At 42.3% G+C, this 26,109-nt stretch overlaps 2 protein-coding genes across 4 annotated transcripts in view; one reads left to right on the plus strand and one right to left on the minus strand.

Moving 5' to 3' along the window:
• GLOD4 (glyoxalase domain containing 4) overlaps positions 1-9,223 on the minus strand; it is a 99,222-nt gene extending 89,999 nt beyond the window's left edge. Inside the window, exons 1-2 of one of the 3 annotated variants that reach the window (XM_069226375.1) lie at positions 9,102-9,198; positions 8,684-8,993 (exon numbers count right to left, since the gene is read on the minus strand). In XM_069226375.1, the coding sequence (XP_069082476.1) occupies positions 8,684-8,773 (90 nt within the window). In that variant the 5' untranslated portion in view covers positions 8,774-8,993; positions 9,102-9,198. The other 2 variants (XM_069226377.1, XM_069226376.1) reach the window with 2 other exon arrangements.
• Positions 9,224-9,240: 17 nt separating this feature from the next.
• Positions 9,241-24,612, plus strand: GEMIN4 (gem nuclear organelle associated protein 4). Its single transcript, XM_069226374.1, has 3 exons — positions 9,241-9,507; positions 18,275-18,345; positions 20,436-24,612. Exons 2-3 carry the CDS (start codon positions 18,336-18,338, stop codon positions 23,639-23,641), a joined length of 3,216 nt encoding a protein of 1,071 aa, XP_069082475.1. The 5' UTR covers positions 9,241-9,507; positions 18,275-18,335; the 3' UTR covers positions 23,642-24,612.
• The last annotated feature ends 1,497 nt before the right edge of the window (positions 24,613-26,109 follow it).

The raw sequence follows: 26,109 nt of genomic DNA on the forward strand, positions 1-26,109 counted from the left end.
TAGGTTAAAATGAAGCACTATGGCAGAGTCCTCTATAGTGCTGGGCGAGGTGTATAAGGTAGTGGCTGAGGGGTTTGGAGATATGCAAATCATGGTTGTTCCCTTGAAACAAATTGAATCCCTGGCAACAATTAATGCAATTCATAACTCCATGTTTACATACTTAAGGAATCTCTTCTCCCTCCACACAGTTCAAGACTTCTTCTAAAATAAAAACATAGGTCTTGTGATATAACAAATCCTGTAGATTTGCTAGGCGCTTACTACAAAAAGTCATAGAAGCCCAGAATAGGAAATTGATCCAAGAAGCTAGGCGGTCCTGCACAGCAACAATACTACGTGCCAAAAGAGAATGGGAATATTCAAAGTGGGCCAACTTGTTATCTGCCATCAAAGAGAATGACCATCATTCCTTTTGGAGTATCCTTACCAAAGGTGGCATTGATGATTATTGCCTAATCGATAATAATATGTCTGCAGCCAAATGGTTTGACCATTTTTACGAGCTGTATTCCTCCTCCAAAGGACCGAAGTCTCTCCAGAGTGACCCTCTGGGCCAGTGGACATGGCCCCTGGCTGTAGCGTAGGAACTAATGGGTAAGTTGACTATCAATCTGGTATATCTGTAAAACCTAATCTAGCCCAAGATATTAGTTGTATTTCCAGCACTGATATTAGAAAAGCCTAGATCACCCCAAATAAAGCCCCCGGGCTGGATAAGATCCCTGGGGATTTATTTAGGGCAAAGAAGGCTATTTGGTCCCCATATTTCGTACTGTACTTTAATGCCATATAGAGAGGAGAACCCATGCCCACAACATCAGCTAGGGCAGGGATCATTCTGACTTTTAAAAAGGGCTCTCGGGCACTCCCTTCAAATGACAGGCCTATTAGTCTTATTAACAGTACTCATAAGTTCTTTTGCAGGATTATCTTGGTAAGGTTTTGTGAATGGTTAATTGATACTGCAACTCTGTCACTGTTGCACGCTGGTTCAGGGGATGGCATAAGTACCATCAACCAGGTGTTCAGTCTTCAGCTGCTCTACTGGAAATATGTTACCCTGCGGGGGGCAGGAGGGGGACATCTCTGTGGGACATTTGTGGACCTTCGGTCCACATTTTATCTAGTCCCAGGGGAGACTCTGCCCTATGGAAGGTGTTGGCAGATATTGGGATCCCAATGTATCTTCTGAACGCCATAAGACTGCATACTAACAACTCTGATCAGGTCAGACGTGGGTCTCAGGGCGAGCGGACAGAACAGGTCCCAGTCAATACGGGTATACATCAATGGTGTGTGCTTGCCCCAAATGTATTTATCTTATTCATTAATGACTTGGTGACTCACCTAAATCAGTACGAGTATGAAGCCCCAAGACTAGTCGGTGTTAGGGTGCCAGCCCTTCTGTTTGTAGATGATACACTTCTGAAATCAAAAACACCTGTGGGGCTTCAAAAGCTTCTGGATCAGTTTGAGTACTTCAGCAAACAGAAGGGCCAGAGATCAACATTGGAAAACCAAGTATATGGTTTTCAACCCCTGTTCATTCACTAGAAACAACCCTACTCTTAATGGGGCTCCATTGGAGTGAATTCATATATTTGATTATCTAGGTGGTCACACTCACTCAGCATTTTGATTGGCAGCCCCATATCACTAAATGTAGGTTAAGATTAGAATAACACTCAGGGGGAAGTCACAGCAGGGTCCCAATATTCACCCAATATCGCCAGTTCTCCAAATATATAACAGGGATGTGGAATTTAACAAAATATCTACTTTTCCGTGTGATAGGCTGCGTCATAAATCTACTTGTCCTGTAAAAAAAAAAAATGCAATTGTCCCTTTGGTGCCAATTAGTGTGCTGACAAATTATTGTAGCAATTCCATTTTATAAGAGCTCTGATAATAGCCTCTCTGATTATGCCAAGGCTGATACTATAGTACAGTTTGAATAACAGCAATTTATTTATTTTGCCACCATTCCACAGATCACATACCCCATGGGGCTTGAAGTAGCGGTGAGCAATAGTTCTAAGGATGGAATGTTCTTTTGAATCTGTGAAAAGCTAACAACTTGCATGTTTTATGGGGTATTCACCAGCTCTTCTATGATCTTTTCCCAGACTGAGAAAGGTTGGAAATTTACTCCTGACAAGGTCAGAAGTAAAACATTTTCCAGTGTTGGGGGAAAAAAGTGGACGGAGGAAAATGAACTTGTAAACGCTCAACAGATATTTGCATTAGCAAATCTACGCATGCATATTTGCTTATGCTAAAATGCAGTTCACAAATATTCTCTAGGAGTAGGATTTCCTGGACTACTTCTGTAAACTGACGAAAGTCATAAATCTGCTCTAATGCAAGGACATATACCATGGGTGCACTTCTGTGACTTTCTTTAAGAACTGGGCCCCTAATTAGATCTGATGTAACCCAAGACCTTTTCTTAAAATGTATCTATCTATCGATTGGCTGGCTTCACTGTGAGTGGCACCATTCTGCTCTTTCACAAGGAGCATACCAGCAAATAAAGTAGTTTTGTTCTGTGCAAGGGACTACTGAGCAACGTGTGCTTTTTGAGACCAAAAAATATTTTTCTTTTTGCCAGTGTTTGTTATAATGGTGCGGACCCGGCAGCTCCCACAACAATAGAGTTTTACAAAAGCCATGTCAAAACAAGACACGTTAACAAAACCAAAAGACTGACCACCAATGTCAGACATACTGGCTTTGACAATGCCTTTTTATTTTCATGTTTCCCTTAATCTTGTTAAAAATGGTTATACAGAGTTTCCATTAGGAATATTTTAGCATGCATCAGCGCAAGTTACTAAATGATGCTTCAAAGAAATGTTACCTAAAAGTTCACAGTAGTTTAGCAAAACTTTTTTTCCTAGTTGCATTTTTTTGTGAACATTTTATTTTGAAAGCAAAGAATCAAATTTGCTTTCAAGCTTCTTCAACTATTGCATCTGATCAAAGAGCATTCTGGGAGCATCACACGTAGCTTCATACTGTTAAACTTTCCAATCATCTGTACACATTTTTATAATGGAACCACTCTCAGTAGTGAAGTCCGGGCTTACAACATTTCATTAGAGTGCTCAACTGAAAAATAAAAGCTTTGCATTAATGAACCATAAATACAAGCTTGAACAGCATTGACATATAGACACAAATATTACCTTAACTGCAGACAATGTCGTCACTAATGTGGTACTGTAAGCTGTCAGACAAAGGCTTTGTGCTGCAGGGGATTAGGCCTACTTGTCATAAGAACAAAATAAACATGAAAACTTGTTGTCTTTGACCCCCAAAAATATGTTCTGGGCGTCGGGCTATAGGAATTCCACACCCCTGGTATATACTTCAAGCCCTTGGGGCAGCCCTCTAAGGTGCAGAGCTCTGGGGCCACAAGATTGTAAGAACCCTAATGAAAATAGAAAATTGCTTTTTGCAGCTCTTAAATAATCCCCACGCTAGTACGGAGCTTACCCCTTTAAGATTAGATCTTGGTCTTAGATCGATTGCAGATAAAACGGGACTGAGACCTACTTTGTATTAGTGCAGACTTTGAACGACCCCAGAACTAATTTCATATGGTCTGGGAATGGAGGAAATACTGGGGCTGCCCAGGGTACTTAAAATCTTGTATTAGATCCATAATTTCAAAGTAAAGTTGTTAACAAAACAGACCACAGATCAACGGTAAGTACTCTAGGAGAGGTTCGAGGATCTCAAAAACTGCTCCTACCACACCAATGTCTACATCTGTAAGGTACCCCAGGGCACCGAATCATCAAATATTGAAGTATATGTACAAAACATGCCCAGGTTATAAACTAAACAGAAATAATAGAACTAATCAGAAATCTTATGAGCGCTGACCTTAAGAAGAGCAGCGGACATTCTAACCAGAGCTCATTATTACCAGCTGAGGAAAAGCATCCCTAGAGTGTCAAAGGACACTGGGGGACTTATAATTTCATGGGTCCGGAGTCACCCTCTACTAGGAGCTCTTAAATTTTACGCTAAATAAAGGTGAAGCCTTGCAGACTATTACCGGCTGTCTGAGAGCTAAGAATATGTCCTACAGATGGAGTAACCCATTCTGTATAATCTTTAAAAGGAACAAACATCTACTCCAATTTCAAGTCCTCAGTCAGGCCAATGAAATATTGGGCATCAGTGATGACACAAGAGATGCTACCATACAGATAACAAACTGGAGTGCCAACTCATCACTTCTGCAACTGAACAGCAAATGGAGTAGGTCATTCCACCAAACCAACAACAGAGACTATGCACAGGGAACAAAAGACAGCAATCCTCAAGGCAAAGTGACTGCTTTCCTCTCTACACCAAGGGATCAAAATGATTCTGCGTCATTGACTGTGCATTAATGACTGAAGAGCCCATGTTTGATGGCTCCTCAATTCTGCAGTGAGCTGGAGGGGTGGGTGTTCGGGGTGTAACAAGAAAGGATGAGGGAGCACTTGGTGTTGCTACACTGGCCGCAGATCAGCCCTTTAAGAGTATTTCAATTTGTTGTTTCAAATCCACTTGAGGCTTTTCAAAAGTGCAGTAGTTAGTTTCCTTTTGTGAGATGGGAAAAAGAGGGAGGGAGGGTTTTTTGGGATCTTTTCAAAGGTGGCGGGTGGGGGCAGAAGTGCAGTCATTAGGTTCCATGACTGCAAAGCACATTAGCTTTATGTCACTGAGTAACTATCAGTGAGGAAGGTCAGCCGAATTACAGGATGCTAGAGGTGTAAAAGCCTGGGCCAAACAACTTTTGATTGTGAGCTCAATCGGTAAACTGGGAGGGCACAAGCACCTCCTTCAGAAGACGCATTCACTAAATAAAGACACATGAAGGCTTTGTTGCTGGCCCTTTCCCTACATGCTTTCTGTACCCAGGAAGAGTAAATAAGCTGGTTTCATCCTAGTATTCTCCTTGATATACTCCTTTCCCAACAAGGTAGGTAGATGGCTTCTTCAAAACAGCTTCTAAGGGGAAGTGAAGTCTTCATAACCTCAGTATATATAAGCATTCAGCTCCAAGAAGCCTTTCTTAAATTAACCTTGGAGACATGTCCATTGCTGGTGGGGGGGGGGGGGGGGGGGGGGGGGGGGGGGGGGGGGGGCACTGAACTCTAGTACTAGATGGTAGAAAGACAAGACAGGACAGGGTCAGAGAAAGAGCAATACTGTCAGGCATTAAAGGCCGAAGGAGATAGGTTTAACAGACAACCCGTGGTCAAGCAACCACAATCAGATAAGACTATTCACACTACTCTGCCTCTTGTGAATACTACGGGCCAGATGTAGGAAGCCTTTTGCATGTCGCAAACTGTGAAAAACGCAGTTTGCGACATGCAAAAGGCCTAACGCGATGCACATCCTCAAATTGCGAGTCGGTACCGACTCGCAATTTGAGGATGCGACTCGCAAATAGGAAGGGGTGTTCCCTTCCTATTTGCGACCGCATCGCCATGCTGAGTTGCTTTGTGACCGCGAATGCGGTGCAAACCAACTCGCAGTTACCACCCACTTGAAGTGGGTGGTAACTCATTCGCAAAAGGGAAGGGGTCCCCATGGGACCCCTTCCCCTTTGTGAATGCCGAAAATAATATTTTTTCAGAGCAGGCATGAAACCAAATGGTTTCGGAAGTTTTTTCTTTTTGCAACTCGTTTTCCTTTAAAGAAAACGAGCTGCAAAAAGAAAAAAAACTGCTTTATTAAAAAAGCAGTCACAGACATGGAGGTCTGCTGTCTCCAGCAGGCCACCATCCCTGTGAATGCATGGACTCGCTATGGGGTCGCAAAATGCGACCCATCTCATTAATATTCATGAGGTGGGTCTTTGCGACCCCATAGCGAGTCGCAGAATGTGTCTGAGACACCTTTCTGCATAAAGTTTTGCGAGTTGCAAATTGCGAGTCGGTATGACTCGCAATTTGCAACTCGCAAAATTTTACTTTGCTACATCTGGCCCTATGTGAGAATGGATAAGGTCTTTCTAGACCATTCACTCCTGTACATGGTGTCACAGATGTAATGTGTGAAAACTGGAGCTATCTCGCTCTCCAACAATGCTGCAGTGATGTCACCTGGGCGTGACAACAATAAAGTGCCACACAGTCGCAGATGCAGATTAAATTAAACACTCCTACAAGATTCAGTTGCTAAAATCAACCATAAGGTACCGTAACATACAGATTATTTCCTGTATTTGAGCAACATAGTGGACTGAACTTTAGAAATGACATGGGATGCCCATAAGATTGAAGCTTCAGGATGGATTAAGAGCAGTTGAGGCTCAAAATAATAATACCCCAATCACACAAAATATGGCATGAGGTCCTTACTATTCAGGGACCGCTGAGAATGTTCAATCTTAATACGGCACATATTCCCAAGCTAAACTGGGGCACCATTTTTATAAGGGTGGGGGGGAAGAAAGTGGGGAAACTCCTGCCTCTTGCCTAAAAGCCAAACAGAGGCAGAAACATATAGGAATTATTAAACATGAAAAGGGGATTCAGCTACTGAAAGACACCGAAAAGGTGAGAGGTTCCAGTGGTTCTATCAACAGCTTTAGAAACTCAAACAAGCCCATTCTGACCCCGTGGCAGAATGCACTAGACAGATTAATTTGGAACCATGGTCCCCGAGTCGCTGTACCAAACCATCTCTAAGAACTCAGACCTTCAAGGCACCCAACTCAGATGCCTATAAGCTATTCTTTTAAAAACCCTTTTGGCCCATAACACTGGACTTCATGACAAGGCTCTTTAATGCGACTGAAATTCTGTAACGGATCCTCATCCAAGCCGGAATACAAGATGTTGGTGCTATCCGAAGGAAGGAAAGACAGGAGGTTTGAGGGTCAGGTAGATCACTTTTGCTCAAACGCTGATGTCACAATATTTTCCAAGATTTTAGCATCTAGACTGAGTTAGGTACCCCCACAGGGAGGAAACTGTGGGTGGGTTTGGTCAATAACACATGAAAGTAGGACATGTGATAGATATGGCTACAAAACTCAAGTGGGAGACTATGACTCTCTCTCTTGATGAAAACAAAATGTTTAAAAAAACAAGGTATACGAGCAATCTGATGGTGGAAGAAAACAAGAAAGAATTAAAGAAGTTAAAAAGTAGTTAAGAAATGCTGTGTTAACTATGTAAATGTCTCAGCAAGCTCAGATAACCAATAAAGGTATTCAAGGTGTTAGGCACTACTGCTGCAACCGAGGGAGGACCTCAATGGAATGCTGTTAAGACACCTTAATACAAAAAACAGAATGAGAAATTAGCACTTAGTAAGCTCAGGTAACATCAAATCAGAAGAGGAGGAAAGGTTGAAACAAAGTGATCACAAAAAGAATGAAAATTGTAGTTCATACATTCTAGTTGCCAATAGCAGATATAACCTCAGCCTTGTATCAACTTTTGAGCTACTTTACTTGCACAGATCACCTTGCTTGACGCCCAATTTTTGTTATGCATCTTTACAACGGCTTGGACATGAGATAAGTTGAAATAAAAAAAAAATTAAATGTCTGAAGTTGTTTAGTCCCAATCTATTTACTACTTTGTAGCTTAGACACTTTTGTTTCTGAAAGAGTGTAAAAATATTGTTTCAAACAAAATCACACCCTACCAAGTATTGCATTATCTAATGCAGACATCACAAACAAATTCTATTTTATCTAGAAAAAGCTCACCCATACCTATTTATTTTCTTGCTTTGTGAAGCTAGTTTTGCTTTTCGCAATATAATTGCAGATCTAAAAGAACCACAATAGTTTTAATAATAAAGACCTGATATTGGACTTAAACCCAACAACTCTAGTTCTCTGTTTATATGTGCACCACTTTCTGTGCGGCAGCCTAAATACATCTGGAAATCTTATGAAATTGCATACATTTTTTTTTAAATCAGAGCTCTGAATTTAATTAAAGTCACACGTTCAAAGAAAACATATCAGCATTATGTCTCACAGATCCATTAACACTTTACTGGAATCTATTTCAATAAGGCGTTTGTTAATGTTAACTTTCTTACTTTGATAGCAGAATGTTCGAATTATTTAATTACTAAAGCACTACGAAACACACTGAGGCATTTGGTAGAAAATCAACTAAGCATAGAGCTTTTCTAGGGTTTTTAAGGGGTCAACATTTTCACCAAAGCACTCTTACTTTCAAAACAATACAGCATTATTGCACAAACAAAACTCAAATATTTCTAAGATATGTGAAGAGTACCAGTTTTTCCTTTTACTTACAACCACCTTGACAACTATATGTTTAAGTGGCCCTATCTATACCTTCACTTTTGAAGCTGTTTTCAAAAACCATCTTTAGCACTGAAATACTTGATTTCGACGAGAAGCGCAAAGCAAACTGTCAGAAGGGAAGCGTATGAAAGTTTCCCGGCTGTAGAAGTACAACACAGTATTTATGGTTTCACGCACGTCAAAGAAGTCACGAGCCCCGCCAAGACAGTCAGCTAAAGAAACATGAAAGGAATGCAGGACAAAACTACTACTCTTCGAATATAAAGTGGTTGCACTAGTGTCCCTTGAGAAGTGGGACACACCTGGCAGGCTTCAATTGGGCATTATACTTGTATGGGCACTTTGTACTAGTTATGTTCTTTACCACAGTACCTTCATGCCTAGCAGCTCCCTGTAAAACGTAACAGTCCGAGTTCTGTCTCCCACTTTGAATACATAGTGCAAAGCCCTCCTGGATGCCATGATACAATATGGATTCTCATAAGCGTCCGGAAACCAACTACGTAGTATCGATTGCACAGGTTGTACTCCTCAGTGCACTGCGCATATCAGTCCTCGCAGACGGCTAGGCTGTCCTGAGCGGCGGCCATGACAGGGACAGGCAATCCGCGTTTTCTCTATCCTCTTCGTTTACATAAAGGATTCCTCCGTGTTTTCATCTGAAATGGTCGACGTGAGCACGCTTCAATTATTTAAAAAAAAAAATTATTATGAATATATCCATCCGTACAAGAGTTAAATATTAATATCGCTCGCTAACCACCTTCAACATATTAAAACAGATGCTGACCAAACTAAGCTGGAGTGGCAGCTGCTCCCGGCAGGCTCGAGCTGGCTGAGCTAGTGTAACATCCCGCGGCGCCTGCGACTGTGACACTCAACCGGCTGCCCTTTGTCTCGGTAGTAGCCATTGGGCACTGCCTCGAAATGACGTCAGTCAGAATGTAATGCACGCCGCGGGGAACTCTTATCCTTTATTGATAAAATGGTAGCAGCCACTGAGTTTGTGGCGGTAAATTAAAATCAGTGATGACGCAGCGACCGTCAGATCCAACCCCACAGGACTGCGGCGGCAGATGAGCCTGATGCCCGGGGGCTGCGCACAGTGCACGTTTTCCGAGGGAGTGTCCTTGCAGCGGCCAGGAGTCTAAGGAGGCGGGCGGCCGCCCCTAAACCGAAGTGCCGTGACTCGCCGTGTAAGTGTGTGTCACTGCGAGACTGTGCCAGCCGAGTGTCAATTTACTAATTTGCTTTTTAGCGGTAGTGCGCGATCGGTGTTCTTATCTAGCTAAAGTTCTGCCCTGGCGCGAGGCTGGGACGGGGTGTCTGCCGCGGCCGCTGTCCGGAATGAGCAAAGAATGAGATCATCTGCTCTCGGATCTGGCTCCCTTCGGGGTCCCGGCCGCTGTGGAGTTACAGAACACCAGCACGTTTGCCTCTGAAAAAGTGCTGTGAGTGCTTGTAGAGCGCTGTAGCAGGACAAATGCGGGATCAAGAGCAGATCTGCAATTGAGTGCTCATCTCACCACCGATCCTCGTAACTACAGGCTGTCTCATCGAGCGCTAGTACAGCAGAGTGTTTGAAGCCGGCGGAGCCAGTGAGTGTGACAGCCAGGGACTTGCAGAGACACTTCTCATCAACGACACTAGTTTTGCGTCAAAAAGTATAGCACGGTGCCAAATTTATGGAATCCCGCAAGCCGACGCAAAGGATGGGCTAGCGTCTGGGAAAATTACGTTAGCCGGGTGGGGGTGTCGGTATGGGGAGGGGTTTTGCCTCAAAAAATGATGCTAGGCTGGTTAGAGGCAAATAAAATACCTTTACCCAGCCTACCATCATTTCCTGACGCAAAACCATCCATAACACATGACTCCTGTCTTATATTAGAAAGGAGTCATGCCCACCACCTCAGTGTCCAGCACAGGGGACAAGTGTCACCCAGTACCACGTATAGGGCCCACATTGGTACTTTAAAAATATTTTTTAAATACTACCTGAGATGGGGTCTCCTCATCTTCTGGTGTGGGTGGGGGTGTTCCTGGAGCTTGGGGTGGACACCTGTGGGCTCTCTCCATGGTATTTGACCATGGAAATGGGTCCACAGGTCCCCTAACGACTGCCCTGACCCAGGTGTTAAATAATGGCGCTAAGCAGGCTTAGTGCCATTATTTAGGCCTGCCTTCCCCGTGCACCATTTGTTTCGGGAGGATAAGTAAGGCGCTAGATGCTTAGTCATTTTTTGGACAGGAACGCCTACCTTGCATCTCATTGACGCAAGGAGGCTTCACGCATCCAAAAAATGACGTTAACTCCAATATTTTGACGCTAGACGGATCTAGCATCAAAATATAAATAAGGAGTTAAGTTTGCGCTGAATTAGCTTAAAAAAGACGCTAGTTCAGCGCAAACAGAGTATAAATATACCCTTAAGTGCCCTTCCATTTATGATGGTTTGCAGCAGTTTTAGGATCTTGGGATGCTCAAATGGGTGTTCATTGCTCAAATGGGTGTCATTTCTGATATGTATATGTGTATATGTGTGTGTGTGTGTGTATGTATATATATATGTATGTTTTCCTCATCTTTGTTGTTTGATTTTGCTCGCAAGAAAGTGTCACTATTAAGTTGTTGAATGTCACTCAAAACTACACTAAAATTATGAAAATGTCACACATAAGCAACCTGGAACTATGGCAGCTATGGAGGGGGGAACTGAGAAATCTGATTTAAAACTTAACAGGCTAAGAGCGTAATTTAAGGGTTTTGCTGCTGCCTTTCATACTAGTATGATTGGTTATGGTTAGAAAAAATGCCCCTTTTAAAAGCCCCATGCTACTGCACCGGAAGAGACATCACAGCTGCTCCTGCAGGCATCAACCCAGCTGCACGTGAGCCGAAGCCCGGAGTTCAAGGCTATGTGCGATTGCCAAGTTCCTTGCAGCAGCACAGTAAAAGCCTGCTCCTCCAACAGTATGAACTCCCCCGCATTTCCATGACTCTGTAGAAGCATACGGGCTATAGCAAACATAAACCTGGGCTGGTAGGGTCCACTGCCAGTTTTATGCCCAGAATTCAGTTTCCATCCAGGGCAGCATTGACTAGAGGACCAGTCAACATCTCAAGGCTTGAGTAGTTTACCGCAATTTTAAAATGGAAGGTATCCACCTGTTCAGGGACCTTCTTCAGGTCAACTATTGGTTAGTGTGCTTGGATTTAAAAGACGCCTACCTTTTGGTTACTGTCTCTTCCCCTCACAGATGTTTTCTCCAATTCTGCTGAAGAAAACAGTGATACAAATTTGCCATCCCTCCGTTCGTGCCGTCCTCGGGGTGTTTCACCAAATTGATGAAACCACTGGTAGAGGCTCTTCGAGTCCAGGGAGTGCGTCTTATTATTTATCTGGACTACATAATCATTATGGCTCAGAGTCGAGATAAAGTTATTTTTCATTTGTACTGGGCAATCAAATTGCTTCAAGATCTAGGCTTCATAGTCAATGTCCCGAAGTCTTGCTTGATTCCCGTTCAAACTACAGAATTTCTGGGGCCAGTTCAAGTGATATCACAACTTCCATCTCGCAAGATCACTTTGATCAAGAGGGAATTGAGACTTGCTCTGTCATCTTCGACTGTGTCTCAGAGATCACTGACTCGGCTGGTGGGACTCTTAGCCTCCTCCATCCAGGTGATTTTTCCTGACCTACTTCATTATCGGGCCCCAGGAAAGGATTGTTCTATGCGGAGCAAATAACCCTATCACCAGAAGCCCGGACGGAGATTTCTTGGTGTTTGGACCACATGGAGTCCTGGAATGGCAAAGCCATTTTTGGTTGCACTCCAGATGTAGTGATCAAATCGGATGCCAGCCAGTGGGGCTGGGGAACAAGATGTGGGCAGATCTTTATGGGCGCTAATTGTCCCCCACGGAATTTCAGCTATACATAAATTGTTTAGAGCTTCTGGTGGGATCCTTTGAGATTCAGACCTTGTCCCCTCTGAGAACCCAATACTGTATTCTTCCGCAGATTGACAATATCTCTGCATTAATATATATCAACAAACTGGGGTGCACCAAGTCACACCCTCTAGTGGAGATTGCCAAGGACTTTTGGCATTTCTGTCTTCAAAATAAGATTTCAGTGATTGCAGAATATCTCCCAGGCAGAATGAATGTGATCGCAGACTGGAATTCCTGGTTTCTGAAAGACTCCAGCGATTAAGGGTTACACCCCTCAGTCTTTCACCAACTCAGCACTCTGTGGGGTCCTTGTGCAATGGACCTGTTTTTGTCCCATCTGAATACCCAGCTCCCAACATTACTCTGTTGGAGGCCAGATCCTCTAGCGAGGAACTTGGATGCTTTTCTTCAGAATTGGTATGGAAATCTCAATTATGCCTTTCCTCCCCTTCTCATCATTACAGAAGTCATCACCCAGGTGAGACATCAATCAGCTAAGTTGATACTAGTGACTCCCTGGTGGACAGCTCAGCCTCTGTTCCCTTTGTTGCTGGAGACGTCTTGTCCGAGCCTGATTTGGATTCCACTCTTCCGGGACTTTCTCTCAGACCCCTTAAGCCAACCTCATCCTCTAATTTTGTCGAAACAACTGGTCCTGGAGGGTTTTGGGAAATGTTGGCAGATGCTGGGCCTTTCAGACAGATCTTCTATCTAATTTAAACAATCCTGGTCCTCTGGCAAGCACACGCCTTAGCCTTTTGAGGCTTGTGGATCCCTTACTTGCATACCTCACTCTCATAGTTAATTTCCTTTCTTGTTTAGCAGACCAGTGTCTAACGTACAGATCTAATAACAACTTCAGGTCGGCTATCTCAGTGGGCCATCATCCTATAGATGGAAAACGTGTGGGTGAACACCCTCTAGTCTGTAAATTGTTGAGAGGTATTCGATTGATTCAGCCTCCTAAACCAAAACATTCTGAGTTATGGGATGTCGATGTGGTTCTTTGTTTCCTTCACTCCTGGCCAGATAATGATGATTTTTTGCAGAAACATCTGTCCACAAAACTTACTATGGGGTTATTAGTTCGTAGTACAACAGTACTAAAACTCATTCTTGTTGTGTCACCCTGCATTTCTAGATAATCATAAGCTTTGTGTGGTAAAATGCTTAAAAGCATATGAAGATCACACTTGAGAGTTTCAACAAGGGGGTGGGAGGACGGGCTCAGTTACTGATTTCAGTACAGACACTTTATCACTGGTCACTTCAGCCACCTTAGCAAGGTGGGCTAAATGGTTGGAGACAGAAGTAGGCATTGACACTTTGTGTTTTTCAACCCATTCTTTAAGGGAGGGCTATGGTGTCTAAGACTTTTACATTAGGCTCTCGCTAGGAGGTCATCATGTCAGCTGCCGACTGGTCCTCTAATTATAATTTTAAAATGTGTTACCATAAACCCATTGTGGATGCGGCGCCTGTAGTAGTGGGACAGTTTTGAACAAGCATAATCCGAAGCGTCCGGTCCTGAAATAGAACAAATAACTTTCTAACTAAAGCGACAAAGAATTTTCAATTCTATTAAGGATACGGAGGCGACGATTATCCCACCCAGCTGTATATTATGGTAATTGTGAAATGGTACATTATGTAAGTTCATTATTTTATTTAACCAGTTTGAATTTATTGTGTTGATACAGCCCTCCCTTGTTAATTGATTATGATAGGAGGTGTTGAATGTTTTGTGATTTTCCTAGGTTCGGATGGCAAACAGGGATACGCTATAAATTTCTGAATTCCGTTTGAATTGAAATAGTTCTGCTCTGGAGTTGTCGTTGTTTGACTTCCAGAAGACTTACTTAGTGAAAGGTTTTCAATCACAGACTGCTTAGTTGGATGTTCGAGTTCTTTTGATGGACTAGGACAAAGAAAGATGGAGGCAGCAAGTTATACAAGCTCCCTTGAGACATGATTGGAGGAAGAGGGTGATGTCATACATTGTTTAAGATATGTAGCATGTTTTCCATTACTATAATGTAGAAAAGTTTTAATTGGCTGCTGTATTTTTGCAGTAAAGAGAAGCATAATCCTAGCCTCTGTGTCCTTAATAGAATTGAAAATTATTTCACATTAGCTAGACTTTTCTTTACTGTGATGCAACCATGCTTACTCTGCCGTCTCTGCAACTATAAACAAGTGACAGTAGCTGCCTCACGCTAATGAGGAGAGGAATAGACTTGCCACATTAAGAATGCACACTGCACTTCACTGTTTTGCTGTATACCCCACAGCTGTATACCCCACAACCTCTCTTACACGAGCTCGAGCCTGCTTGAACAGGGCTTCATCCTAACCAAGTGATCTGTTAAAGCAGGATCTCAAAACGAGGTGTTTGAGTCCACTAAAGTTGGACTTCTTCCACATGGCATTAGAGCCCGCTCAGCAGGAGTCAGATATAACACAGCGTCATATGTAGAGAAAAATACATGACCTGTTTGGGGGACTGTCGAAACAGTAAAAAATGAAGTTAGAGAGGCTGACTTACTTTTTATATCCAGGTGGAAGAAACGTTATTCTGCCACCTTGGAGGGATGGAAACTAGTATTTGGAGTGTTTTTTGTTGTTGGGTTTTTTTTGTTTTTTTTAAATTTGGAGTGTCCTGTTCACAGAAGCCAAGCTCACTAGTAACAATTGTGGCGAGAAAGACGGGCAAGGAGGTAATGAAAACAAAATCTACCAAAAAACAGCAGTTTAACAAGATGCCAGTTTGGAAAACACAGCAATGTTGTAGGGGAAAAAAACGAAAGTTCAATTGATGATCATGTATGAGGATGATTTCTTTGTAGAGGCAAGGTTCATATAGATCTCTGAATTCAAAGAACGTCTGGGAGATTGCTGGAACAACAACCAATTGCAATGCAGTCAGTAAAAGGATCCCATTCAAATATGTATTTACTGTTTGAGAACTTCAAGTCATGGGATGGCATAAGACTGTCCAGCCTTTTCTCATAGCTGAGCAAGGCATTTGCTACAGATGGCTTTGAAGCCTCACAATTTTTAATTTTAGTCAAGTTAGTGATGACTATATTATTTTTATTGTTTAGCAGGCTCCAAGTATGTTTTGGCTTTAATCTGAGACGTAGATGTTTTATTTTCACGCAAAGCTTTTTTTACAGTGCTTGAAGAATTCAACATTCTCTGATTGTCCTTGTCTAAATAGTTTTTTTTTTTTTTTTTTTTTTTTCTACGGATCCTTCAAACCTAAAGTGGGCTCAAACGCTCTTAATGGGACTCTCGGGGAATATAACATCTCTGAGTAGCCCTGCCTTGGGAAAACAGGGGGGGGGTGTTTGGCTACCTAAACCATATTACTGAAAGTGCCTTGAGGGTGCCACAGGCATGCCTGCCCACATTCTGCACGCCTAAGGCACATTGATTTTACAGAAGAGGCCACAGACTCTTGCACTGCCCTTTCATTAATACAGAGAGCACTAGTGCTATTCTAAAGGGGTGTTCCCTCATATGCCTTGGGGCTTAGCCTCATGAATTTGAGGGAAATACTTTGCCTCTGCCCCTGTATGTAGTTTGAAGGTAAACATAGTATTTCGGGTCGGGTTTAGTTATTTTAAGTTGGGGTTATTCCAGCTAAAGAGTTGCAGGTTACTGTTTGCCAATTTTCGGATTAGAGCATTATTGTTATTTTAGCATTTTTTTCAGAATGCATTACAGTCATTTAGCGAATTAAAAGAGTTTCAGGAACCCTTAACCATTTCAGTTTTTTATTCTTCCACGTTTGTTTTAGTCAGCCATTTGGGGGAATGTCTAAGGGATTCTGGAATGGGTTTAACAATTTCAGTAGTTTGTGTGATATTTCTAGATTAATAAATGTTAATCTTGGGAGGATATTTTCCCAGTTTTGTGGTGAATTTCAACTGTTCTCTTACCTCTGTGATAATTCTTATTCATTTTGTGGTGACTTCATACAGTGACATTCATTGTAGTAGAATTTGTAGCTGAAACTGGTTTCCACAGCAAATCTCTTAAGATGGGTGTACTTTAGTAGTTTATTTACGAATCTCAGGATTTCCTGAATCTCTGGGATTTTCTCAAGGATTTGTGCTGTTGATGACTTACAGCTGTGATGTGATCTTCCTATTCCACAAGTGAGTGCAGTCTCATGTGAAGATTACTGTAGTAATGGCTGGACGGGTTCCCTTCGTTCACTTGGGCTTCATTAAGTTGCTTGGACTAGTAGTTGCAACATCATACATTTTTGTGCTAATGGAAAAGTGAATTCAGGTTATCCTTCAACAGTTTGTGAGGGGTATGTACTCTGGGCTTTGTTGCATGGGTTGCCTCTTATTAAACTATCTACATTTTGGAATTATTGAGTTTGATTAGCTAACCAGCATCTATGGCTTGCTATAGCTAAACACTGCCATGGTTGTAGATACCTCCTAAGTTGTTGGAAGAAAAGTTGGGCATCACGATTTATCGATCCCATTAGAATGAGCAGGTCACATGGGGTCTTGAATGTTTAAAAATAGTGAAGAAATCCACAGTGCATGCCTAATTACCATGTGGCTGACTACCAGTATTGCATAATAAGTAAACAAACATTAACAAACTAAAAATGTTTGGCTTTGTAGTAGTGTGAAGTTTTAGTGTGCTGTGCATGTTTATGCCCTGGGAGTACTACTTGACACCAATGTCACTCGACGGGGCAACTGGAATGCACCTATTTCATAGCAATAGTGTATTTGTTTTTTGATGTAGTACCCCCTGCTGACAGAAGTAAAAATAGAGGAGAGTAAGTGGCTCCAAGAGATCAGTGCTCTGTCATTCCCTCGTTTTAACGCTACAGCAGAGGCTTGGAGGCCCAAAGAACAAGCACGTAGCAACGGTGATTCTTTATCTCTTAACAGTGTCCACATAGATGCCTAAGAGCTGAAGTGCTAACCTTAGACCTTACACACACTATGCCTTTAAGCACACCATCCCGGTAGTTTTCACTTGAAGAAGGATGTAATGCTAGCCCTAAAAACTGGACATTTACAATTTCTGTGTTTGCAGCGCTTGCTTTCTTACTATTTTAAGGATTCCGAGAGCATAGTATGCGGACTTGAATTTGTATTTGCTTTCACTGGTGTAAGATCTGCCTTCCTGCAGAAATCCTTGATCTGTTAAGTTTTGAAATCCATTACATTGTATTTAAGATTGCCCCCTCCCCCCCAAACACGTTAGTGTGAAAAGATAATGAACACAACTCTTGCAAAAAAGAGGCTCGGTGTGAAAGTAAATAGAAGTAGGTCAGCCCGCATTATAACTAAGACTCTCAATTTTCCGATTTTACTGGTGCGTTTTTTTAAACAGCTAAATACAGACACTCCCTCGGTTTCCTTTTTTGTTTTTTATTTTTAAATGTGGATAGAAACGAAAATAGGTTTTTGAGTGATTCTCAATGTTGTTGTTCATGACGGCTAGGTTAATAGCGGTGCAGAATTCAGAGTTAGTAATTATAGAGAAAAACTTGCGATAAAAATGCAGTTGTGCACATATTTGTACTACAACGTTCATGTTTGTACAGCAGTAAAACCCAGCAGGCATTGAAGCTTGGTTGTACATTTATCATTTAAATCACGAGGGAAATATACTACGTACAATTTCAGTGTTTCCACAAAACCTCAAATAAATATGAATAAACAAGCATAAAATGAGTTTAAGAAAAAAATGCCATAAATATAGTCGTAAATGTGAAAAAAAAACATCGGTCAAACGAGGAGCCTGAACTATAATTGTGTTTTTTTTTTTTAATCATTGGTGTGAAACAGTAACCTAAGAAAGATATTATAAAATGTATATATATATGTATATATGTGTGTGTATACACACGCGCGAGCGACAACGATGCATGGAAGCCTGTTAGTTTTCTGTAGACCTACAGAAACACTGTGCGTTGTACTTTTTTTGTCACTTTACCCGTCTCACGTTTCTCTGTCCTCCAGGTGACCTCCTCTTACATCCCCACAAGGTGGAGCCACACTTCCGAAGCTGAAAAGCAGCAGTATGGACTCTGGTAGGTGTGCCAGCTGGCTTGTCAGCGTTTTACTTGGCTCACAAAGAAACCTTTATTCGTGTTTATATAGCACCGATATCAGCTAGTGTTGTCGCTGCGCTGCACAACATGAAACAAATGTTATCTGTGACATTGTACACTTTTCAGAGCTCGCATTCTTGCGGGCAAAGTCGCATCTAGTTTCTGGATATTAGTGCTTGTGAAAAGAACAGTGTGATAAACGTGACACAGGCAGAGCTTGCCATATGTGCCCGAGCCATAGTGTGTCCAAGCTCTACATCTGCTTGTGCATTAAGTTCCCTCCCTCACGGTAGATGCTACACTCCCCAGGTTTCTCACCCAGAGCATGCGCCACAGGCTCCTCACAATGTCAGTGATGCGTCCTGAATCCCTCACACTCAGACCATGCATCCTAAGTATCTCGTTCTGTGTCCTGTGCTCCTCCTACTTAGCTCGTGGCCAGAAGCTCCAGACTGTGCGCCTCAAGCTTCATCACTGAATCCATAGCCCCCCAGTGCTCCTCGCCACCATGCTTCTCACATGCTGTCCGGACTCCAAGCGCTACGCACCCTGTTCTTGTGCTCCATTCTCCCCACTTTGCCACTGCATTAAAGACCCCAAAATTTGATCTCATGTCTTTTGTTAGAAAAATGTGGGTATGCATTAATAACTATAATAATATTGCACATTTGTAAATCGAGGACCTGCACAATGTTTATGGTAAATGTCTTGCGTTGCTCTGTTACTCTCACTGAACTGAGGACAGTGCAAAGTGCAGCTGGTGTCCGAAGGGCAAGAGGTATCCCTTACCATAGACCGACATCGAGGGACGTAAGGAGGAAGGCTGTCTACCTGTTTCAGTCTCTGCTCTTTTATGCCTCACTGATTGTCAATGTCTGCCTACAGTGAGTGGTACAGCCAGAGATACATTCAGCTTTTCTAAATCTTTTGCAGTATTTGCAGCTTCACTATCTTCGCTGTGTAAGGACTGGGCTTTACTTAGATGCAAGCCGAATGGAACCCACAGATAAACTGTGCCACAGTTGGGCAGAAATGCATATCTTTGCCCCTGTTGGCTGTGAAGTTACTAGATTCCACTGGAAGTAGCAAGGGGAGGCTGTCTCTTGTACTGAAGCCTTTTTAACCTTTCCATTTGTAGAATCTTCCCGAATGTGGATCTTGCAACCACCCTCCGCTACCACTCTCATTCTTTTTGCCGTGTCTCAGATTTTAGAAGGCCTTTCTTTTTGGGCAGACCTAGCTAATTTAGTGCTGTCTTGTTCTTCCCGTTCTGATTTACTGCCATCGTGTGTTCAAGATTTTAAATGCTGGGCTTTATAGTTTTTGTACGGTTCAGTTTATTTTCTCTGTAGTTTTATTGACTACCTTATTTTGTACTGTTACTCGTACAGCACCCCATTGTCATTTGGTCAGATTCCTCGCTTTATACAGTCTATAAATAAATACAAATCTCCAGGAGTATGAAACTCTTCATTCAGACGGCCTCTGGACTCCACAACTAATTTCTTTGATTATTTGCCAGATAAAGCACAAACACTCCCAACACATGGCCGACTCGTTTGTGTACATACATATTGAGGTTTTACAGGTAACCCATGTACTTAGCTCAACCTTTTGGATAATTTACTTGCCAAAGAGGAATCCAAATTCTTAAGTCCTAATTCATGAAGGAGCAATAGTGTCTGCATCTTTTAAAAAGACATGTCACACTTGAAGCTGTATAAACATAAAGTCTATTAATGCAGTTGTTTGCCAAGTTCTTAGCCAGCAAACCACATTTTATTTCTGCCTTCCTTAAACCCTTCACAGGTCACATTATATAATAACTTAAAATGTTGACCATTAGTTTGGATTACTGCTTTTGACAACTATATCATGTACATGTTTTGTATTAACCGATCTAGGCAATTGCTTTTATTGTATCATTTCATTGTTTTTAAGCCAGTATCACTGTTTGTTCGTGAATCTCTTTAAAGCTATTGTTAAACATATCCGCACATTACACAAATAGGCCTTTTCTCAGAAGTTTGATATCAAAAGTGTTAAATATTGTATTATTTTTCCCACAGGACCATGGGATGTCCGTGAAGAAATCGCTGTTTTACAGGGTGGGTTCCTGCTGGCTGAGAAACAGTATAACCCAAAGCGCTTAATTCACTTGGACAAGTCTGACTGGGCCCTCATCGGACAGCCAATAATCCATGCAGTGGAGGAGATTTGCACAGAAAAAGGTCCATCTCAGAACTGGAAGAAGAGATTCCTGGCAATCATATGGGCCAAAATTCTCGACTGCTGTTCAGAGGCTGCATTGCCTCCAGAAAGTAGAGATGTTGATAAGAAATGGAAAGAGGATCTCTTCTTTTCAGTGGGAAATATGCTTCCTAGTTTAAACCACACCCCACTGTTTGAACTTCTCAAGACCATGAAGACTTACAGGATGTACGCAGAGCTTTTGCTGGTGCTGCCAGATGATATTTGCAGTAAAGAAGCCAGGTCATTAGTTGAACATGTTCTGGAGGAGACTTCTGTTGAAGACATAGTGCTCTTCTTGGATGTCTGGTGGGAAATCTTGAAACACACTGAAGAGCCGGATGATGATATGGTGATTGCATTTCGGACTCTGGCACAACAGTATGCGTTTGATTCTTCTGATGGGTTCATTCAGAATCCCAAAAGGTTTAAGTGTGATCCTCAGGTGCTCCGGCTCGCCCCTCATAGTGCATGCGTACTCTCCTTTTTTCTCGAAGGACTAAAGCAAATGAAAACATGCATCCTACCTCTGAAACAGAAGTGCTATGCTCTTGCAAACCTAGCAGACACACTTTTAGCACCTGAATTCCATGATCAACAGCCTACATTGCTGTCCATGGAGCAGTATTTAGCGAAGTTGGCAAACTTGGTAACAGCTTGGAATTCTGATGTTCAGAGTTCATACCATCACAGCAGCTTATCTGAAAAGCTAAAGGAAGCAGAGCGGCAAGTGCGAGCAGTGGAGAGACCTACAAAATTCACGCTGACACCAGATGTGAAAAGCCTGGGCTTGATGGTTCTCAACGATCTTCTTATCTGTTGGGGCAGTGAGCTGCAGTGTGTGGCTACAGGTGATACTAGCAACAGCTATGAAAGCTACAGAACGGCTGAAAGCCTTTCATCACTGCTGGAAAAGCTAAATAGTTCAGAACACGAGTGTGAACCTTCCGGGGACGATACATCTCCAGGAGTAGTGAAAGAAGTGAAGTACAACATTGTAAACCTTCTGCAGAAGCTTGCCACTGGTAGGAAGGTGGATGTTGACCTATTGTCTTCCATTACTATGAATGTAATCACTGAAAAAATGTACAGGCACAAGGAGGCCTGCTTAGTCTTTGCCTCCAAAAGCGAATGGGCCCTGTCAACTGAATGGGTAAACTGCTTGGAAGAAAATAGAGCTCTGTTCTGTGAGCCGGACCTCCTTATTGCTCTGTTAGAAACAGTCATGGCTTCTGTTGGCAGTGGGCAAGAGCAGATCCAAAGAACCAGCATGGCCATGGGCGCTATTCTGACTTGTTTTTCAGAACTTTCTCTGACACACAAAAATAAAGTGCTCTCAGCAGTGCTGTCTACCTGGGGCGAGAAAGGCCTATCCCAGAAACTGAACACTTTCATGGCTGGGTTCCAGGAAGAACTGAACATGGCTTTCAACCAAATCACACAAAGCTCAACAGACAGTGGGTTGGCAAAGGCAGTCTCAGCTGTGGCTCGACTTGCTCTGCTGCACCCCGAGACCACAGTGAGGAAAGCATGCTACACTGCTGTTGGAAACCTAGGTGCCCATACATTTCTGTCACAGATAATAGGTTCCCTTCCAGCGCTGAGTTTTAGGGATCCCCAGAACTCCAATGCCTCATTATTGGTAAATTGTTTGAGAGACACGTCATGGGGGAATTTTTCCTCGGATAAAGAAGAGAGGCAGTTCTTGGCTTTTTTAACTTCCCTTATGAAACCTTCCCAAACTACAGTGGAGTCCAGTTCTGTGGTTCTTCTAGGCCCAGGTGAAGTAATAACGACACTTGTTCTCCCTTATCTGACATCTGATTTCACCAATGTGACCCTTTGTTTACAAATTCTTAACACAGCCTTAAGTGTTGAGTTGCCTGCAGATAACAAAGGTAGGCACTGGGTCATGTCATGCTCCCCCTTCCCGCTCCTCCTGTCCCTCTGCAGACTCCTGAATGAGTTCACAAAGTATTGGCAAAATACAGACACACCTCAGTGCCTTTCCATCGAGTGCAAGGATTTAATAATTGATGCATTAGAGAAATTATGCGACCTGGTTCAGCTGGAAGCGACTGCCTTCTCTGAAACATGGAACAAGTCTCTGTTCTGGCTGCACAGAAAGATGGAGCATTTAGACTGGACTGTGGGCCTCCGGTTAAAACCTTTGTTTGGTGACCACTTTAAAAATGAAGTTCCCGCCTCCCTGTTTGAGGTCTGTACGCTTTGTGAGAATGACTGGACACCCCTTCACCTTCCAGAGTATGGACCTGGTACAGGCCTCCTAGCGTGGATGGAATGTTGCTCCATATCGGCCACAATGAAAGACCAAATGCTCTCTCTCCTGGCGGTTAACACCAAAAATCCAGAAGATGTGAACTACTTTAGCAAGGGCTTTCTGGTCGCCCTAATACAAGTCTTCCCATGGTGCAACTCTCGGGAATGGGATCTCCTTTCGCAGGTGGTGAAGAGCCTATTGCAGAGACAGTTGTTGCATGTGCCCTACACTTTAGAATATGTACAGTTCATGCCGCTTCTAAACCTCAGACCATTTGCCCATGACCTTCAATTTTCTGTGCTCTTGTTGAGGGGATTTCAATTGCTCTGTAGCACTAGTTGTTCAGATTGGCTTCCGGTTGAAGGCTGGAAGCATGCGGCACGGTTGTATTGCAGTAACATTGCAAGCATGCTGGAGTCTGTGAAGGCTGTGTTGTCCATGCATGACCAGAAGGAAGGTGTCAAGGACCAGGATCTTCTCCAGGAAGCCCTATTCGTTTACACCCAGGCGTTCTGCCACGTGCTGCACATTGTGGCGATGATGCCTCCTGATACTTGTGAACCGCTCTATTTCCTGTCCCTTGAAATTCTCTGCTTGTATGAAGCAACAGGGGCTTCAGATACCTCCACCAATAGCCTGCTGAGGAGAGCGAACGAGAGGCACTTCTTGCATTCCATAACTGAGAACGTAACGAATAAGGAGCAGCGAATAACACTGCTCCAAAAAATAAGCAAGCTGAAATAGATCAGTATAAAGAAGACTTGAGGAAGACACTCTCGATGCAATAACTGCTTCAATAATAAAACACTTTATTCCTTATTCAACCAAAACAGGTAATTGTGCTCAAAAGTCTTTTTCAACGTTAGGTGGAAAGGAACCCCAGTTTATGGCAGACATGATTTCTTCTTGCCTTTGAGAAATGTTTCAATGTAGCTTGTTTCTGGGAATAGATACAACCATTTTAAAAGGCAATAAAGTTAAACGCTGTATGTGGCCTTCTCAGACATTTATTTTCATGCGTTTATGAATCGTGAAGAAGTGATTCGAAGTAGGCATTGCTTGTGTCTGAAGCAAGCCTGACCACTAATCACAAGAGCCTACGTAACAATTGTGGCTAAAATTCAATGAAATTAACAGTTAATGAGTTTCTTGACCTGGCGTTGTCTAAAGAGAGTGGCTGGGAAGAGGGTTACTTACTGAGAAGAACAAACCCTGTTAGATGGAATGTTTGAATTAATTCCAGCCACAGGTGATTGCTATGGGCCAAGAAGGGGAAGAGAGGGGTCACTCAAGAGGTCTTAATGTCTGATATTGCTGCTATAGAATGCTAAATGAATGTAGATTATTTTTAACATGGACGTTCTAGGGTGTTCACTCAACCACTGCCTGTCTAATCTTTTCCGAGCAGTGCATAGCTTCTAGCAGCATCCCAATAAGGATTTGAATCCAATAATAAGGATAGTCACAAATACAGTTCCCCTTCCCTGAAACCTAGTTCGAAGAGGTTCTGTTACCATTGAAATAATTGTGATGGACTTTGTTTCAAACTTAATGGTTTTGTCATTCTGACTTGAAAAGATGTATGATGGCTCCAGGATCTGAGCGCCTTTTGATAAGGCTTTTGTAATGCGTTAAAATAATGTTTTCAGATATGCGTGCGCGCACCGCTGTGCACTGAATTCAATGCAATTAAAAGTGGGAAACTTGGCAAGGTTTTTGCGCGGTTGGGCAGTTTGTTTAATCCCTGGTGGACCGTTTCATTTGCCTTCTTAAAACTGTACCCTTAGTTTCGTACATTGCTGTATGCATAACCATGTCGACTGCTATGATTTCCAAACGTGGAATTGAACTGAAGTGACCTCTAAGTTACACGAAGGAACAGACCAGACAACGTTTGGTAATAACGTTGAACTCCTTTAATTTAGTTACACGTGTCAAGCTATGAAATCGAGCAACCTGTAAATCGATTGCCCCCAAGTGCTCACATCAGCAAACTTCACCAGTGTCTCCCTGCTCAAATCCACAATCGATTTTGTTTTTCTGTGTTCCCATAACAGTGCCTTCATCACACCATTCTTAGGTTATCATCTATTGACGTTCTCTCAAAATACATACACAGATTTCATGAATATATTTAGAGTACTTGAACCCTGCTCTTTTCCTGAGGCCAGTGTCCTACAGATTTATGGTGGAAATTGGATAGTGTTTATTTGGTGTATTTATACAGCATAACATAAATACTCAGGATGTTCTCTGGGTAGTCTTTTGTTTCCTGCAGACTGGAGGAGGGGGGAAAGGGTGCAGGCAGACAGAGAAAATACCACTCAAATTATAAATGGATTAAGGTATAACGGGCTAACCAACAAAGACACAGGGACATATGAAGTATTTTTGGTCCACAGAGTAAAGCACACCCATTTAACAGATTTCAGCATTTCCCAACGTCCCACAGTTTCCATGATAAATGGATTCAGGAATGTGATAAAGTAGTGACTGAGTGGGATGAGATTTGCTTATGAAAGGTTGAGGAAAGGCAGTGTATCACGATAGGGAAGGAATACTTAACTTTAATCATAGTACTTCTCCAAAGGAATTATGGTTATAGTCATAAGCATTGAATCTGAATTTCCCTGTCAGATGTGGAATCAGAGCACTTTCTACAAAAATATCTTCACTATAAATTTCTTTTTGAAAAGCCATTTAAAACCCCCAAAAAACTTTTGACATCCTTTAAAATCTTATTTCCCAAGTTTACCTATTTTCTTTGAAAAACATCCATTGCATAGGCATTTTTAACACAGTGACATGAAAACTATTTCACAGGCATCTTTTAAAGGAATATTGAAAGTAAATAGTAATAATATAGCCTAAAAGGCTACAGCTTAAAAGGCTGGAAAATTGACAGTGCTGCTTTTAGGAAGTGTCCACCATGTCCTGTCTGTATTCACGTTTTTTTTTTATAGCTCCTGGTGCCAGGATCCTGGAACACTAAGCTCAACCTGCTGATAATTCTTTTTACACTTTGGAAACCTTCTAAAACAACTTCAGATGAATTAATTAAGGGTTTACTCCACAAGATGCTTTCTCTTTTGTGAAGTGCTCTACTCGTGGGAGAAAAAAGGCCCACATAGACTCTCTCAGTGTCTGTCTGTGTTTTTAAAAAACTCACATCGACTAGACATCTGTCAGTGCTGTCATTCAGGACATTCCTA

This window comes from Pleurodeles waltl, chromosome 3_1 (genome assembly GCF_031143425.1).
Source record: "Pleurodeles waltl isolate 20211129_DDA chromosome 3_1, aPleWal1.hap1.20221129, whole genome shotgun sequence".
Classification (NCBI taxonomy): Eukaryota; Metazoa; Chordata; class Amphibia; order Caudata; family Salamandridae; genus Pleurodeles; species Pleurodeles waltl.